The 19,076-nt window shown below is 44.7% G+C and overlaps 1 protein-coding gene across 2 annotated transcripts in view; it reads left to right on the top strand.

Annotated features, from left to right (window-relative positions):
- Positions 1 to 1,331: 1,331 nt before the first annotated feature.
- The window catches only part of USP34 (ubiquitin specific peptidase 34), a 110,689-nt gene continuing 92,944 nt past the window's right edge, over positions 1,332 to 19,076 (top strand). For both annotated transcript variants that reach the window (XM_081188303.1, XM_081188302.1), the window contains exon 1: positions 1,332 to 1,535. In XM_081188303.1, the coding sequence (XP_081044429.1) occupies positions 1,493 to 1,535 (43 nt within the window). In that variant the 5' untranslated portion in view covers positions 1,332 to 1,492. The remainder of the gene's footprint in view (positions 1,536 to 19,076) is intronic.

The raw sequence follows: 19,076 nt of genomic DNA, 5'->3' as shown, positions 1-19,076 counted from the left end.
CAGGACTGGCCAAAGCCATGGAGCTAAAGGTGGCCTTGTTTATTTAAGAGTGGGGTGAAAGGGGGAATTCTGGCATCATAGCCTGATAGCAAAGAAGTCCTAACTTGTGGTATGACGCTATATGTATGTGTATTTTATATATATATATAAAAATTCCTTCCTGTAGCACCTTAAAGACCAACTAAGTTAGTTCTTGGTATAAGCTTTCGTGTGCATGCACACTTCTTCAGATACACTGGAAGCAGTGTATCTGAAGAAGTGTGCATGCACACGAAAGCTTATACCAAGAACTAACTTAGTTGGTCTTTAAGGTGCTACAGGAAGGAATTTTTTTATTTGGACTATGGCAGACCAACACGGCTACCCATCTGTAACTTTATATATATATATATGTATGTGTGTGTGTGTATTTTGAATATATGTGTATTTTATACCCTCACAATATATATTGTTTTATTTGTACGCGTGTTTCCCCATTCCCTGTATCATTTTTATTTCTCGAGTTTATATTTCTTTCCAGAGCAGGGCTTTTGACACCCAATAATAGTCGTCGTCCTCTTCTTCCTCCCGCCCCGGCCTCTCCTCCTCTGAGAGCGCGGGAGCCCGTTTTCGCGAGGAGCGCGCGCAGGCGCACCGACTCCCTCCGAGGGAACGGGAGTGGTGGACGACGGCGACGTCAGGACGCTTTTTCCGCCTTGCGCGAGACGCCCCGCGCCGCCATTTTAACCTGCCCAACTCCCCCATCCCCCCCCTTCCGTGCCTTAACCGCGCGCGCGCTGTTCGCCCCGCCCAGAGGGAGAGGGAGGGAACTCGAAACTCCGCCTCCTCCTTCGCCGGCGACGCCGCCGCCACCGCCACCCCCTCACACTTCGTCTCCCGCCGCCCTGGCCCGGAAACGCCCGAGCCGGGGCCGAACGTGCGTGCGTGTGCGCGCGTGCGCGTAGGTTTCCCTCCTCTTATCCCCCCCTTCACTCCCTCCCTCCCTCAGCCCTCCTCCTCCTCCTCCTTCCCCCTCAGCAAAATGGCGGCGCGTGGAGGCCTTGGGAGCCAGTGAGTGACTCGCCGTCCCTCCTCCACCTCCTCTTCTTCTTCCTCCACCTCCTCCTCCTCCTTTCCCCCCACCCCTTCCCTCACGTTCCTCTCCGTCGCCGCCAGGCTCATTTGCATCGGGCAGTCGCCGCCCCCCCGCCCTCCTTCCACCTCGTAGTTGTTGTGTTTCTCCCCCCCCCTCCCCATTCTCACCCACTTTACACACACACATATCCTCCTCCTCCTTCACGGTTCCTCCTCCTCCTCTCCCCACCCCCTTCTTTCCCCCCCCCCTTTCCCTCTCTCTCTCTTTCTGTCACAGCCGCCCCTCCCCCTCTCTTCTCAATCCGCACCTCCCCCACCCCAACACCGCCAGCCCATCAATCAATCAGCGGCGACCGGGAGCGGATCGATCAATGGTCGGGAGGAGGAGGCGGCGGCGGCTGCTGCTGGTTAATGAACAATGTGTGAGAGCTGCGCCGAGCTGCTGGAGGTGTTAAACGAGAGTAAGTCGGAGAGGCCTCCGAGCTTCGGAGGAGGAGGATGAGGAAGGGGCGAAAAAGACGGTTTTCTATCTATTTATTTATTTATCCCCACCCCCACCCCTTCTCATCCTCCGACGATTCCCCCCCCCACCCCCATTTTCTTTTCTTTTGCACGAGCCTCCCCTGTATGGAAGGGGGGGGGGGATACCGGGCACCGCGTCGCCCTCCCATTTCACCACCACCACCTTTATATATATATATAAAAATCCACTTGGCCTCGTTTTGGAGGAGAGGCAGGCTTGGCCATGTTGTGCAGAGTGGGAACAGGAAGGCCGGTTTCTGAGCCCGCCGCAGGGCTGCCAATCCCGGGGACTCGGCCTGAGAAAGCCGCCGGTGGGGGGACGGAGGAAGATGGGGAACGGTTTTATCTTCTCTACTCTACCCTTCCCACCCCACAATGCCACCCCTCGAGACGAGGGCGAAGGGACACGGATGCGGAGCTTTTATTGGTAGCGAGGGGATTTCCTCAACCCCCGCCCCCACCGCGCCCCAGTTGGAGGGTGCAAGGGGGGCGGCAGCAACTTAAAAGCCCCTCTTGGAGCTCTTCCCGTGGCATTTCTGCCGGCATCCTCTCGCCCTGCAGCCGAGAGGCCTAGTTCTCCTGCTTGCCTGTGGTCGGGATGAGGCTGCAGGCGAGCCCGGCTTGTGCTGCGAGTTGGCTGCGTGGATGTGCTCTGAGCGCAGGAGGAGGGAGGAGTAAAGCTCTAGTTGCAATATACTCCGCTCTCCTCCCGCCGCCTCGCCCGCTGTACTGAGGTCCTAAGCGGGGACGAGCGACAAAGGGGTCTTGAACCGGGAGTAACCCCTTGGGGTGTTTTGTTTTTGGTCTGTCAAGGGTTGGGGTGACTATGAAGGAGGAGGTGGTAGTGGTGTGCCTTTTTATTTTGGATCCATATAGTGAGTTTTGCACTGTTGCCTCTGGTTCTGTCATATTCTGGTTCACTACTATTAACATTTAACGTAATGCCTTTTTGTATCTGTTGTAAATTTTTACTACACTCTTCCTCCAGTAAACTACTGCAATAGTTTATTGTGTTCAAAGTTCTTTCTTTCTTCCTTTCAAAAACCTAACTCCTCCCATCTTCTGCATATCTGCACTATTTTTTTTTTATGTTGCAGCTCTCAAACTCACCTGGACTCCTGTTTCCAGAATTTCTTGTTCCCTTGCTGGGATGTTAGTTGCAGACAAACATCCCTGTTTTGTATACTTAGTAAAGGATTTGAACAGTCATCTTTGAAGTAGAATGTGTCTGATATGCATTCATTTGTCTAAATCCCTTGCAACTGAGACTTGGTTCCTTGTGAATATGTGTAAGGTTTGGATTAAAATGGATTCCTAGTTCAAGTTTATGCAAGCTGTTTGGAACTTTTTATTGCTGTGGATGACCTGAGTAAAGAACTGCTAATAAAGAAAGCATGGGTACCATAGATAGATGGTGGATGTTGATAGGCAAATCTCCCTAAAATGTTAGAATGTGTAAATAATGAAATTGATGTAAAAGAGGGGAAATCCTTGTACAGTTCCTGATCCTATAAAAGGTGTCCAGAGAACATTATCTTCTGTGTGTGCAGGCTGAAGGAAAATGGAGAAAATGTTTATATACACTTATTTCTCAATCATGTACAGTATTTGGAAGGTGTTGGTGACTGCTAATAAATGCAATATAGGGTTTTTGTGAGGATAAGCTCCTGGGAGAGCAAAAGATCAAAGAAAACTCTTGACCAGAACTTAATAACTTTCTAATTAAAGGCTGCTTTACCAGCTGGTTTGGTTATTAACATGTAATTATTTATGTGTAATTATTGCATCTTGTTATTGAAGAGTTAAATGTTTTGCCAGTGGTGCATTCTGTAGCCCTTATTATTTGAGGATTTGGTATGTCCATTTCTGATCCAAAACTAGTACCCTGTGCTTGCATAGTCCCAGTGAAGCCTGTGACTTACTTCTGACTTGCTCTGATTCTGTTAAGATTTCAGGCAGCGGTTGCTTTTACCCGCTTGTGTTTATGTATTTGTTTCTATTATATAGTTTGTTGGTATGGACTGGTATGGCTTTAACTTTGAGGTGGAGAGAAAGAACCCTGATGTGTTGAGATCAATCTGGAATGACTGTAGATTATGGAGTTATCAGTCAGTGAGTCCTCCTCAGATTTATTGCACAGGTGTTAATGATCAGGCATAGGCAAACTTGGCCCTCCAGATGTTTTGGGACTACAACTCCCATGATACCTAGCTAACAGGACTGGTGGTCAGGGATGATGGGAATTGTAGTCCCAAAACATCTGGAGGGCCAAGTTTGCCTATGCCTGCTTTCGATTGTTTGAGTTTAGAAACTTATTTTCATAAGATTTGAGTATCCATATTGAGCACACTAAAATAACATTAAGACAATTAGAAAGAATTCTGATTGCAATACTTAAGGCAAAGCTGTAGTTTAATGTTCTGTAGACAGTTGTCACTGGTTAAGGAAAAGAAGTGGAGGGAAGAAAAGTAATTGCAGTACTTGAAATTCAGAAAAGAATGATGGCACTGCATTTGTATTTTCATGAATTTCCCCCCCAGTGTAAGTCCCACTAACTTCCATGAGTTTAGACTGCAAGCCTAACCATGTCTACTCAAAATCAGACATGAAACCAAAGTGGCTTACACCAAGGTAAGTGGGGTTAAGACTGCAGGCTAATTATGCAATGAATCTAAAATCATGGCTTTTCAAGTACAGTATCTGCAGTGCTTTGCATGAAGTGAGCTTATCATAAATATTTGACTGTGTGTACATCATACATTTAAAGCACATCCCACCAAAGAATCCTGGGAACTGGTTTACTTATCACAAGCTACAATTAGTAGCATCCTTAACCACTGCAGTTCACAGGATTCCTGGAGTAGGAGTGGGTCATGTTTTAAATGTATAGTGTTTATGCAGCCTTCCCCCCACTTTCTTGCCCACTTTAGTGCATCTGGTGCATGCCTAGTTGTAACTGACAATTCTGAGAACCGAATTTACTAACTTATGCTATGAAAGGGACCCAGATTACAGTCATGATGTCCATTTGTACTATCTCAAGAATCCCCCAAAATCACACAAGTAATGGAATAGAGAGAGAATGGCAGATGCTGGCTCCCTAATATGCAGCCTACAAACACATACAACCTACAAACACATGCAACCTACAAAATGTGGTGGAGCAAATTAAAAATAGTTGCATCACTTGTGAGAAGATATTACCCACTGAGTGTTGTGCATTGCAGATTGTGTGGTGGAGGCTCCCCTTTTTATGGTTTTATTCAAGAAACTCTTCATTATTTACTTATTTTAGTATTACAGCTATTACAACTGGAAATTCCAAGTCTACATTCACTTCAAAAGGGAAGAAAGCAGCCAGTGAAAACTGGTAATGAATGAGGTCATGTTTAAAACTTGTGAGTCAGGGATTGCCAACAGTTCTCTGCCCTGCCTGCTGAGCATTTGGAATTGCTTTTCATTCTGCTAAAACTACTGGAGCTGAGCCTTGAGAGAGATTTGGGAACTGAATTAAACTTCCACTATGTCACTGAACATTGTTAAAGAGTATTTGTGTATACTAAGCAGAAAACACAAACATATATTTTGATACATGCCGTTTTGAAAGAGAGAGTGAGAGATTTAAAATGAACTGTTTTAGATACCAAGTTGCAATAATTGGGACAAGGAGGAAATAATACAACGTTCAAGAGAACGTTAAAATAATAACATCATTGGACAAAGGTGAAGGAATCACATAAAAAGGATTTGCATAGCAAGGGGACTAGTTTTCCTCTTATCCACAACACTCTATTCTAAAATTTGCTCCTTCCTGCTGGCTGGGAAATAGTCTCTAGCCCAAGTAAGAGAATGAGAGGCACTTGCCATAGCAGAGAATATAGAAAGGCCAGAAACTGGATGGGGTAGTTATCTCCTTCTTGCGATGAAAGTTTCCCCCGAGAAACATGCATTTTCTGCCATAGCTTTGCTTTCCTTTTCTTGTGCTTTGTGTGCAACTAGTTATAGAGACCACATAATGCAATAGAAAATAATTATACTTTTTGATGCATCTAATTTGCCTCAAAAATACTATTCCACTGCAAGAATGAGGCAAAAGGTGTCAGCTGCTGTGATACAAGTTATCTGAGTATAGTGTACCATCTATACTGTTGACAATATTGGGTTAAAAGTTTCTGAACAGGAATATGTTGTTGTTGTTGTTGTTGTTGTTTAGTCGTTTAGTCGTGTCCGAATCTTCGTGACCCCATGGACCAGAGCACACCAGGCAGGAATATATAATACTAGAATATTGTGTTCGGGGAAGTTGTGTGGGGATATTCTGGAACTGCAGTTCTTCTTCCTACAGTTATACTCCGTGGTGGACTGAGGCACTCTACAAAGAGGAAGTGTGAGGCTCCCTTTGTCTAAACCAGGGATTGGGTACCTGTGGCGCTCCAGTTGTTCTTGGTCTGCAGCTTCCATAATCCTTCTCCATTTGGCCATGCTGTCTGTTGGCCCTGGTTCTACATCTGCACTGTAAGCAGTGCTGCTGCATGTTAATATAGTGCTATCAATATGTGTGGTGGTCAATCTGGGCCCCTAGAACTGTGACTTCATTTCATGCCAGTGGCCAGGAGGGTGGAAAGGTGAGAAAGGTTATGGCAGAAAAGGAAAATTTTGGCTCTGGCGATTCCCACTGCTGCCATGTGGCACCTGATAGATAGCCCCTTGGAGAATGCTGCTCTTGACAGAAAAAAAGGTTCCTCAACCTTGCTTTTACAGAGTGCCAAGCAAAAAGGACATTAAAATCTAAATCTAAAGACTATTGGGTTCCATCCTTGTTTTCCTTCTTCTGGATAAATCTTGCTGGAATTTAAAGTTTAGAGTGTGTTTATAAAACTGAAGTGGGGTGTGTGTGTGTCAACATGACCATTAGCAGCTACCGTATTTTTGGCCCTATAAGACGCACTTTTTCCCCTCCAAAAATGAAGGGGAAATCTGGGTGCGTCCTATGGGGCGAATGCAGGCTTTCGCTGAAGCCTGGAGAGCGAGAGGGGTCCATGCGCACCGACCCCTCTCGCTCTCCAGGCTTCAGGAAGCTATCCCAAGTCTTGCAAGCCCGGCGGGATGTCCCGTGGGCTCGCAAGGCTTGCGGGCAGCAGCCTGCACCCAAAAGCTGGGGACAGCGGGGAGGCGCAGAGCCGCCACCCCGCTATTCCCCGACCTGAACTGGAGGCTGGCGGGGGGAGAAGCAAGCCTGCTTCTCCCCCCGCCAACCCCACAAGCTCGGGGGATAGGGGGATGGCAGAGCGCCGCCATCCCGCTATTCCCCGACCTGATCTGAAGGCTGGGGGTGGGAGAAGCAAGCCTGCTTCTCCCCCCCGCCAGCCCCACAACCTCCAGATCAGGTCGGGGAATAGCGGGATGGCGGCGCTCCGCCATCCCCCTATTCCCCGACCTGATCTGGAGGCTGGGGGTGGGAGAAGCAAGCCTGCTTCTCCCCCCGCCAGCCCCACGACCTCCAGATCAGGTCGGGGAATAGCGGGATGGCGGCGCTCCGCCATCCCCCTATTCCCCGACCTGATCTGGAGGCTGGGGGTGGGAGAAGCAAGTCTGCTTCTCCCCCCGCCAGCCCCACAAGCTCGGGGGATAGGGGGATGGCGAAGCGCCACCATCCCGCTATTCCCCGACCTGATCTGGAGGCTGGGGGTGGGAGAAGCAAGCCTGCTTCTCCCCCCCGCCAGCCCTACAACCTCCAGATCAGGTCGGGGAATAGCGGGATGGCGGCGCTCTGCCACCCCCCTATTCCCCGACCTGATCTGGAGGCTGGGGGTGGGAGAAGCAAGCCTGCTTCTCCCCCCGCCAGCCCCACAACCTCCAGATCAGGTCGGGGAATAGCGGGATGGCGGCGCTCCGCCATCCCCCTATTCCCCGACCTGATCTGGAGGCTGGGGGTGGGAGAAGCAAGCCTGCTTCCCCCCCCCCCCCCCGCCAGCCCCACAAGCTCGGGGGATTGGGGGATGGCGAAGCGCCACCATCCCGCTATTCCCCGACCTGATCTGGAGGCTGGGGGTGGGAGAAGCAAGCCTGCTTCTCCCCCCCCCCGCCAGCCCTACAACCTCCAGATCAGGTCGGGGAATAGCGGGATGGCGGCGCTCTGCCACCCCCCTATTCCCCGACCTGATCTGGAGGCTGGGGGTGGGAGAAGCAAGCCTGCTTCTCCCCCCGCCAGCCCCACAACCTCCAGATCAGGTCGGGGAATAGCGGGATGGCGGCGCTCCGCCATCCCCCTATTCCCTGACCTGATCTGGAGGCTGGCGGGGGGAGAAGCAAGCCTGCTTCTCCTCCCCGCCAGCCCCACAAGCTCGCGGGATAGGGGGATGGCAGAGCGCCGCCATCCCGCTATTCCCTGACCTGATCTGGAGGCTGGCGGGGGGAGAAGCAAGCCTGCTTCTCCCCCCCGCCAGCCCCACAAGCTCGCGGGATAGCGGGCCAAGCTGTCCCTGAAGGCAGAAGAGGGAGATGGAGCACTCCATCTCCCTCTTCCAGCTTGGGATGGTTGCGCAAAGCCTCTGCAGGGCAGCGCAGTGCGCTGCCCCACAGAGGCTTGGGAGGCTGTCCCTGAAGGCAGAAGAGGGAGACGAAGTGCTCCGTCTCCCTCTTCTAGCTTGGGGATGGCTGCACAAACCTGGAGGGAAATCAAATTTTTTCCTTTGATTCCCCCCCCCCCCAAAAAAATAGGTGCGTCCTATGGGCCGGTGCGTCCTATAGGGCGAAAAATACGGTACTTTGAGTAATGCTTAGAAATGATTTGTGGAACATAAAATAATGTAGTCTTTAGAACTTAATGCAGCATTGGCTTATCTTCAGAGATCACATGGACTATAGTCCTGCTGCTCCTTTGATGAAAGTTAAGCATGTGATAAGTGTTCGTTTTTTTATATTATCCTAATCCCCTTTCCTCCAGTGGGTTCAGTATGAGTAATCTGCTAATACAGAACTCTGATCTAGAATTACCGTATTTTTTGCACCATAACACTCACTTTTTTCCTCCTAGAAAGTAAGGGGAAATGTCTGTGCGTGTTATGGAGGAAATGCCTACGGGTGGCATGCCTGCGGATTTTCCTCCTCTAAAAACTACGTGCGTGTTATGGTCGGGTGCATGTTATAGAGCGAAAAATACGGTAAATTCTTGGTTAACTTGTGTTCCTAGGATAGCTGTTCCATGTTCCTTGTGAACCATGTGGGAATGCTCTTTTGAGATGCAACCATATCCAAATAGCTCTGAAAATCTGAGATCAGGACTATACTATGTGCATGTTTCACAGAGGAGGTATATGAACTGACTGCAACTCTTAATATTGGATGTTTACGCTTTGTCTCTGAAATAAGATTTGTTCGTTGAATTTCTGATGTAATAACATAATTGGAGATTTTAGAGCCACAGTTTCAAATTAGTAATGCCTACTGCATTTCACTTGAGCAGGCTCTGTTGTTGCCTTCGCTTCCTCCCCTGCTCTCTTCTTCCTTCCCACAGAGCAGACACTATCTGATGCCCCTATAGAGATAGTCTGCCTGGAGCAGGCGTCATTGGAGTCTTAGAAACTTATTGGAGTCCAAAGAATCCCATTCCCATGAGTCTTTCTGTAGTAATATATAGGGCCTGTATATGTAGTACTTTTGGATAGAAGAACAGATTTCTGAGTTTAGAATAGGCTTGCTTTTAATTCATGAAAGGTGCCTATGTGTCAGTTATGTATTAAGATTTTTTTTTTGCAATGTATCCACATTGGGTTCTACCCAGGTAGTGGCTTTGCAGTAGCAGAAGTGTTGCCACCACTCCAAGGTGCATCTCTCTGTGCTGTACCACATCCCATTCCAGCGGGCTCCCTAATCCTGAGGGGCATGGGAATTTGCATTCTGTAGGAAGGATTAGCAAGAATCAGATGCCCTGTCTTGCATAAGCAGAATCATTTCTTTTCAAAGCCACCACTAGCATGCAACTATGACTGAATACTGTTAATAAATGATAATTAGGAATTGATGCTGAACAGCGTTCAAAATTCGCCAGGTGCATTTCACACCTGTATATCGGCCACTTGCGACCAAGTAAAGATGCCTGGGTGCCAGGATTGGCACCTGACGTCTCCACTATCTGGAGGTGCATGCCTGGGGATCATTGGATCTGCTCTGCTTTTACACACTAATACCCCAACCTGTAGAATTCTATCCGTTATCTTTTATCTGCACATTCAGAATGAATTTCAAGAGTCATCAAGTCATATTGAAAAACACAACTTTCAAGCCATGTGACCCAAAAAATGGCAAATAGTCATTCATTTTGGAGAGACTAACTCTGGTTTAAAGAGCCATTTGGCACCTAGCTTATATATTGATGAGTTTCTAATAATGATTCTCAAGTACAAATGCATGAATGCATGAATATGACTTAACCTAATATGTAGTTATAGTAGTAGTATAAGTAGTTATAGTACAGTAGGACAAATTTGTGAAGAACCTATCATATGGTTTTCTGTGGTAAGGAAAGCTGCAATCCTATGCATAATTACTTGAGAGTAATTCCTATTAAGATTCCAAGCATATACGTCACCTGTGGTTGATCAAGCATGGAAGCCTTATTATTTTTAGGCTGGCTTGCAAATTACTGTAACTATTTACATGCATCTGCCTTTGAAGACTCATTGGAAATGAAATTTCACCTGGTGCAGAATTCAATTCATTGACTGAGGCCAGTTTTTCAGAACCGGGGTTTGAAATTAGCAGGGTGCGATGCTTATTTTGCACCTAAAGATTCTCCATTTGTAAGCACCTCAAAAAGTCTGGGTCCCATTTTTTGTGCCTGGCTGACACTCAAGGATTACTGAAATGTATGTGCTTTGAAGCCTTGCAGTGTATGTTAAGGATAGACAATATGTTAAGGCATTTAACAATAAAGAGTACAGTGGAACCTCAGGTTACGTTGCCTCCGGCTTACGTCACCCTCGGCTTGCGACTGGTGCAAGCTCGGAAGTACTGGAACGGGTTACTTCCAGTTTTGCGCATGTGCAGAAGTGCTAAATCACGCTGTGCGCTTGCAAACGCAACGCTTTTTTGCGCTGTTTTTCAGTTGTGGTGCGGCCTCTGGAACAGATCCCTGCCGTAACCCGAGGTTCCACTGTAGAGTGTCACTTATGTGAATTGCATATTAGTTCATGCTTATCAAAATAATAAATAAAAAGTGTTGCCAAACCCACCAAATGATGACTAGACATTCTGTTTTGGCACTCACAACTCAGGTCTCAAGAGCCATTTGGCTCCTAGCTTTTCTATCCCAGTTTCTAACACTGTTCAGAACATATAACACCAATGCTATTTCAACTGTACTGGCTTTTGATAAGTTTTCAGTCCCTATTGAAGATGCTGGTTATTACCTTTAACACCTTATATGACTTAGGACCAGGCGCCTCTCATATGAATTTGCCTAACCACTCAGACCACTGGGAAAGGCACTGTCCGGATTCAGCTGGTGAAGATGTTGTGAGACTGGCCTTTTTGTTACAGCACCCAGATTATGGAACTCCCTAGCATGGAAAATCTGCTTTGGTTCCTATACTGGCCATATTTTGGCAACACCTGAATACCTATTTATTTCAGCAGGTTTATGGCCTAACTGACATTTGATCCATCTTCTGACCCTTGGATTTTTCCTCTTCCACCTCTTGGATTATTTTATCTGCTGCATTGTTTATTATTCTGTTTTTAAATTATTGCTGATTATCGCTTTTGTTGTAAAATGCTTTGAGCTCGGCTCAGAAGTTGGAAAAGTAGGATATAAATATTAATATAATATTTTATGGGCTATTAACTTATTTTCAAAGCCACAGTTGAGATTTACATACTTCTTTACAGGCTTAGAAATTCATGGGATCTGTCCCAAAGAGTAGATTCACTAGATTCTTGTTTGGGACTGATAATTACTACCTCTCATTCTGTAATCATAATCACTACTACAGATTAAAGTCGCTACCTTTCCTTTCTCTCAGTACATGTAAGCAAATAGTTCACTTTTTTTTAATCTTGAAGTACAAAGTGGTGAGTTAGGATTGTGGGAGGTTTTTTTGTCCCTGGAAATAACTTTTAATGTAGCTTTTACCAGGCTAGTGATGTCCAGATGTTGTTGAACTAAATTGTTCCTGGCCATTGGCCATCCTGTTGGAGCTGCTGAATGTTGTAGCTCAAAGTATCTGAAAGGTGCGAGGGGCAGGTGGAAAGTCCTGTGCACTCCTGTGTACTCCAGAAGTAAGTTCCACTGAGTCTAGCAGGACTACCCTTAGGTAGGTTTTGCAGCCTTATTGTGGTATAAACCTTTGTGGAATACAGTGGTACCTCGGGTTACAAACACTTCGGGTTACAAACTCCACTAACCTGGAAGTAGTACCTCGGGTTGAGAACTTTGCCCCAGGATGAGAATGGAAATCGTGTGGCAGCAACAGGAGGCCCCATTAGCAAAACCGCGCCTCAGGTTAAGAATGGTTTTGGGTTAAGAACGGACCTCTGGAACAAATTAAGTTTGTAACCCAAGGTACCACTGTAGAGCCCACTTAGATTCATGAAGCATTAGGTGTAGTTGGCAGATGACAGTGTATGCAGTTTTCTATCTTCACACGCACACATGGGTATGAGAAGGAATGGTAAATTGTAGACCCAGCAAAGGGCAGCAGAGGCCTGTGACACTTTTATGAACAACTCTCACATATGCAAGATAACAACAGAATGATGCATTCATAACAGCAGTCACTGTGATGATACTGTTTTTCTAGTTTTTCTATGCTATTTTTCCACCAGTAGTGCAAAAGAAATCCAGAGAGTCATGATTAAATCTGAATTCAACAGAACCAGATTTGCTGATGAATCTTAGTTCAGTGATTTCATGCTGGAGCTTCCTTTTATAGTATGATTACTTGAGTTCCAATAATGACCTCGTTTGAACATATGTGTTTTAGGATGTGGTGCTGAAGCTCATAGGGGACAGTGACTTATAGCAGGCCTTCTCAGTGGTGGTGCCCTGGATCTGGAATGCCTTCCCTAACGAAGTTTGTCTTCCTTCCTTCTTGGTTAGTTTTTGTCTCAGTCACTCTGAAGACTCACTTATATGCAAGCATTTGGAAATAATTTATCGGGCCCCGAGCTATCAGTAGCTGCTGTTTGGAATGTCAGTATGTGTTCCTGATTTTAGTGTTTCCTTGATTTTAATTCTCTTTTATTTTGTGGCGATGGTATTTGGTGTATGCATATGGTATTTGTTGTTTAGCACCTCTGGGATTGTAGCTGATGAAGGGCAGCCAAGAAATCTAATAAAAAGAAAGAAATCTTATATTAGCAAGGAGGTTATCTGGGATGTGGCTAAATGTCACTTTTCTTTCATAATGTCATTTGTGATGCTATAGGCATTGTGACTATTATGTATTGTTAATATATTTGTTGGCTCAAAACTCAAGGTTTGTGGTTTTCTTGATTACATTCTGAGATTTTGGCATTGATAATGGCTGAGAGCAGGAAAGAAACAGAAGTCTCTGCAAAGGAAGAATGGATACAAAAAACTTATGGAATATGCAGAAATGGCGAAACTTACCGAAAGAATAAGAAATCAAGATAACATACTTTTTTAAATAAAAGAATGGAAATAGTTTATTGAATATTTACAGATAAATTGTAAACAGATAACAACATTGGCAGGATTATTGTAATAAGCTGCAGTTTCATAAGAGTAGATATTTAAAGTAGATGAATACATGAGGAAATTAAGTTAATTTGAATATGCAGAAGATATTAAAAATAAATTTAAGGAATGCAGAAAGAGGGGGAAGGAAGTCAAGTTTTGAAATGTTTAAATGGTTGTAAAATCAGTGAAATGTATAAACCTGAAAAGTTAAATTTTTTTTAAAAAAGAGGATAATGGCTGAGAGCAGTACTTGTTCTCATTTGCTTTCCAGGAGGCAACAGTTACTCTTCTTCATTGACCACACAAGTGACTAATTGCACCCCTATTGCTGATGCTTTAATAACACTTCAATCTTGAAATGATGCTGGAGATTCAAAGTGACTTTTCAGTATTTTTACCTTGCAGAGTTTATTACCGGGTGCATGCTTCAGAGTTAATTAAGCTTTCACAGTGAATGTTTTTATCTCTGTGTTAAATGTGCTCTTCTTTAGGAACTCAGCTTAAATTTCAAATCTAGGCACAATAGCTGTTGAGCTTTTTTTTGGGGGGGCGAGTTTTTGAGCATTTTAAGGCAAAAACAAGACAGCCAACATGGGCTGCTGTATGTCCGGATTTTCCCAGACATTTTGCTGATTTCCACCCGGACACTTCTTCTGACAATGTTCTGGGTATGTCCAGAAAATCCAGACATGTGGGAACCCTAACTTAGCTGTTGTCCTTTATGTTTGATCACAAGTTATTCTGTTTCTCTTCAAATGTTTACTAAAATTCCAAGCATCTCTAATTATTATTGTTATTATTATTTTCATTTTCAAAAACAGGAACAGAGAGAATATTTAACCCCTCCCCCTCCCTTCCCTCCTCCTGTCCCACTTACAACTTCATAACAAATACAGCATGTATACATATACACTACCATATGACTTCCCTTTCACCCTTTTCCTGGTTCCTTTGCTTTTCTACTACTCCGCGTAATCCACATTCTTTTAATCATCCAATTTGTTATCTATTAAATTATCCATTTCAACTCTGCTTCATTTACTCAAGACTTGCTAAACTATGTATTTGTTTATACTAGTTCTTAAAATGTTCAATAAACATTGTCCATTCCTCCTTGTATTCCTTATCTTCGTTTTCTCGTACCCTGTTCATCAGACCAGCCAGTTCAGCATATTCAAACATTGCACATTGCCATTCTTCCTTAGTAGGTACTACAGTCATACCTTTAGTTGTGTTAGGTTCATGTTGCAGATTTTCGGGTTGCGAACACGTTAAACCCGGAAGTATATACTTCCGGGTTTCACCATGCAGAAGCGTTCTGCGCGCTTCGCACATGTGCAGAAGTGCTGTATCACGCTCCGCGCTTGCACAGAAGCGCCACTCTAGTTGCAGACTTTTCGGGGTGCAAACAACACCCCGGAACGGATCATGTCTGCAACTAGAGGTACCACTGCATACTTGTTCTCCACCTTGGTTCCAATAAGGTTCTAGCTGTGGCAGTGGTGTATAGTAGTAAACTCTTTTGGTTTTTGGGGGACCTCTGTTACCATCCCCAAGAAGAAAAACTCATTTTGGGGAATGTTTTTAAAGTATCTTTTTAATTTATTATATATAGTATCCCAACATACCTTAATTATTTTACAGGACCACCACATGTGAAAAAAAGATCCCCCAATTTCATTACACTTCCAACATATACCATTTTCTTTTTTAGACATTTTCGCCAATCTAGTGGGTGTTAAATACTATCTGTGGGCCATTTTTATCATGCCGTAAAATTCATATTTATTTTCCACAACTTTCCCCATAATTATCAGTATTGTGACCCACATCTTGTGCCCACTTTCACAGTTTGTTTCATACAGAGCTATTTTTTTTAGAGACTAGGTGTGCTACTAATGAAATATCTTTGCCTCAGCCCTTACACCTGATGCCTTTACAGTGAAAGGAAAGGAATATAGAATTGATGGATGCTTAATACTCCTAAAAATAGGATTTTATTTAGATGCCTTAGTTCCTTGTTTTGAGAGCATTAAATTCAGACAATCATATTCAGTCCATCTTGCCCAGTATTTATAGCTGTAGTAAGAACTGAGGAGTCAGGCTATTAGTCCATCTGGCTTGGTAGTGTCAATGCTGAGTGTCATTGGCTCTCCAGGAATTCAGATATCTTTCTCAGCCCTACCTGGAAACATCAGATGCTGAAGTATCATCCTTCCTTAAGAAAGACAAAGCCTCTCCTCTGTCCAAGAGGGGAGGTGTTGTGGGCGGGACGCGATTTCTGTGTCACCCACTCACCTGGCTGGTGCACCACGCCCACAGGTAAGCGCCCAACTGGTCGTCTTGGAGGGGGCATGGATTGCAGTCTTAAGTTACTGCTGCGCCAGCCATTCTGCCTTATTTTCTGCCTTCCCGTCGCGAGTCACCCACCCTCCATTCCCTTAGAGCTTAGGGCTTAATTTTTCTCTTGGCCTTGATATGGACCTTAGGTTGGTTGCCCAGGTTGTCCTGGGGGCCTGGTAGGAATTTTTCCATGTGGCATTAGGCCTTTTGGTTTTTTCGCCTACCTTGTAGCAATCGTCACAACTTTCTTGGTATTGGCGGGTAGGTTAGGCATTGGAATGTGTTCGTGGTGTGTGGAAGGCCTAGGTGTGGCCATCGCCTACCCCTTCAATTTTGGGTATTCCGTTACAGGAATCCGGCGGTCATGGATCCTGTCCGATGCCTGTGTGGCGGGGGGCCGTGGCACGGCCCTCGGTGACATCAGGGGATAGCTTATAGTTGTATTAGCATCAACAGGCTCCACCTTCTGGTGAATAAACCCCCTTTCGGGCTCACCCCCTCTTCGAGGGGGTGGAGACAATCTGTTGTGGTCCAATGCCTAAGCCAATACCTTTTCACTTGCTGTGGCTTTTTCTTGCCCATTAACCTTATATTCCGTGTCCGTGTGTCTTCATTCCACAAAGCAGGGATCGGGTCCTTGAACCACAACTTGAACCACAACACAACTAGATATTTTAAAGTACTTTGATTTTTTTTCCACTAGAAGAAAAAATCAAGAGCAAAATAAAGTAATCATATATTTTTTTAATTGTTGGCTTCTGTTCTATTTATAGTGGTACCTCAGGTTACATACGCTTCAGGTTACAGACTCCGCTAACCCAGAAATAATACATTGGGTTAAGAACTTTGCTTCAGGATGAGAACAGAAATCGTGCTGCGGCAGCGGGAGGCCCCATTAGCTAAAGTGGGGCTTCAGGTTAAGAACAGTTTCAGGTTAAGAACGGACCTCCAGAACGAATTAAGTACTTAACCCGAGGTACCACTGTATTCCCCTTTATGCATCCACCTGTTCATTAAGAGTTGAACAACAGTATTGCTGCTTACTTCTTACTAATAGCCCCATTTTTGTCAAGGCTTTATATCAGGGATGGAGAACCTTTTGGCTCCACAGGCCAGATAATTATCAAGATCAGCCTTGTGAGCCAGATTTGAATCAGGAAGTGGTGTGCTTTGGAATCTCCCACTGAAAAGTAGTGCCCCCCCCCTCATTTTAGCGTGGAAAAGATGGGGACACACACACACACATACATACATGACTCGATTTCAGCAAGGCCTTGAAATCCTGCCAAACAGAGCAGGATTGAACTCCAACTCATAAACTGATGGGCAAAGGTTAAATCCTGCTCTGTTTGACCACAGCTACTGTTTTTGCTGGGAACAGATCTGCACAGCCGAAGCAGGATTTAACCCTGCCCATCAGATGATGTTAGAGTGACATCAGCTGATGGGTGAGTGCACACGGTTTGGGGAAAATTGTCTCGTGGGCCAGCTTGGGCTCCCTGGTGCACCAACATTGGCCTTCGGGCGGCAGGTTCTCCACCCCTTCTTTATGTACCAATTGTTTTTTAAAATCTTCAGAGCCATTGGAATGTTCATAAAACATTGCATAACGCCTAAATTGCTGAGCTGGAGATAACTTATTTTAACCTGTTGAAGCAAGAGTTGCTGCTGAGAGGAGAGAGTTTAAATAATGTCTCCCCCCCCCCCTTTTGCTTCTGTTTTTTCTTTGGCTGAATATAACTGATTTATTGGGCAAGGTGTCAAGTCCACATGTTCTTTAATTTGATACTTCAAGTTGATTGTTCATTTGTATGTTCATTTGTATTTGCCATAGTTGATTACGGTGGTACCTCAGGTTAAGAACTTAAATCGTTCTGGAGGTCCATTCTTAACCTGAAACTGTTCTTAACCTGAGGTACCACTTTAGCTAATGGGGCCTCCCGCTGCTGCCACACCGCCAGAGCATGATTTCTGTTCTCATCCTGAAGCAAAGTTCTTGACCCAAGGTACTATTTCTGGGTTAGCAGAGTCTGTAACCTGAAGCGTCTGTAACCTGAAGCATCTGTAACTCGAGGTACCACTGTACAAAGTTGTGGCCTATATGGAAAATTCCGATTAATTTTGTATCTAGTAAACAAAGCTAAAAACTTCGACACCACCAAGCTTGCTTAATATTATATTTGCAGTTGGTATGCGTTCATTGTTATTAGTGAAGTCGTGAAGCAGAAAATTTTCTGCTGCAAAATAAAGCTTTGAAAATAATTTCACTGGGTGATTATCTAATTAGAGCTTTGACACTAGAAATCAATGGTGGCTTTTAGGAAGTGGGAGCTGCTATATATTCAACAATTTGTTCTTAATTCTTCAGAGGAATTGCTTTCCTGAGTTGTCTGGTCCAACCATAAGGCAGAATATAAGGTGCCTAAAACCTTCCCAGTTGCAGATGCCACTGTTCTTGGATAGCTTGCTCTGTTGTCGAAGCTCTATTACCTTCTGGTTGGTTTGAAAGTTTTCAGTTGCCTGACAATACAGTTATCCACTTGCTTCTTGGCTTTGTTACAGGAAGCTAGGAGAAATTGTCCCCTCTGGTGAAAGCAACATAAACTTTTCCTTATATGAGGGAAGAATGCCAGCTACTTTGAAAGTACCAATGATTCAGACCTGGTTGCAAAGGTCATGCTTTTCCCAGCAATAATGGAAATTATATGGAGAATTTTCAGCTAGTCTGTAATTGCCATTCTTGGGCAGGCCTGTAAGGCATATGGTCCTGATTCAACTGGAAGCAGTCATGGCTGCAAAATCTTCTGCATTTATTTCTGCCTGTATTAGAGGGGATGGCATGTTGGCTTTTCCTAGCTTATTGTATTTGATAGAATCAATCTCAAAATTATCTTGGGATGTCTTTGTAGATCCCATCATGTTGGAATTGGAGGCACTGCTCTTAAGTATTGTGATCTTAGCTCTTCAGGTGTGCTCAGATGATAATCTTGGGTGACTTCTGCTTGACCCTATGAGAATCAGTTATCTTTTGCTTATATTCAATATTTATAGGCTATTGCTGTCAGTTGGTTTGGAATGAATAGTTATTGCTATGGCTCTGGAAGTTTCTTTTTTTTAAACTATTTTTAAAAACTTAATGCTGCTTGTAGTTTTAATCCCAGATCTATATTCAAGGGAGGTGGTTTTTAAAGCTGCTTTTTAAAAGGTAAAATAACAACCTAGTGAGAACTATGAAAGAAAGAAGAAGAGGAGAAAAGGTATACCTTCCCGGAGCTCACAGCCATTACTTCATAAAATAAAATACATTGTCAAGAAGCTACACGGTGAATTAGATGTTATAACAAAAGCCGACCAAATACAGAAAGAGTACAAGAGAAATATTATGAATACCAAATAAAGCCATATTTCATTGTGACTTGCCATCTCTGTGATTGGC

This window comes from Podarcis bocagei, assembly GCF_964188305.1.
Source record: "Podarcis bocagei genome assembly, chromosome: 3".
NCBI classification, from domain to species: Eukaryota; Metazoa; Chordata; class Lepidosauria; order Squamata; family Lacertidae; genus Podarcis; species Podarcis bocagei.
Note: the sequence above shows the minus strand (reverse complement) of the source record. Positions and strands in the feature narration are given on the sequence as shown.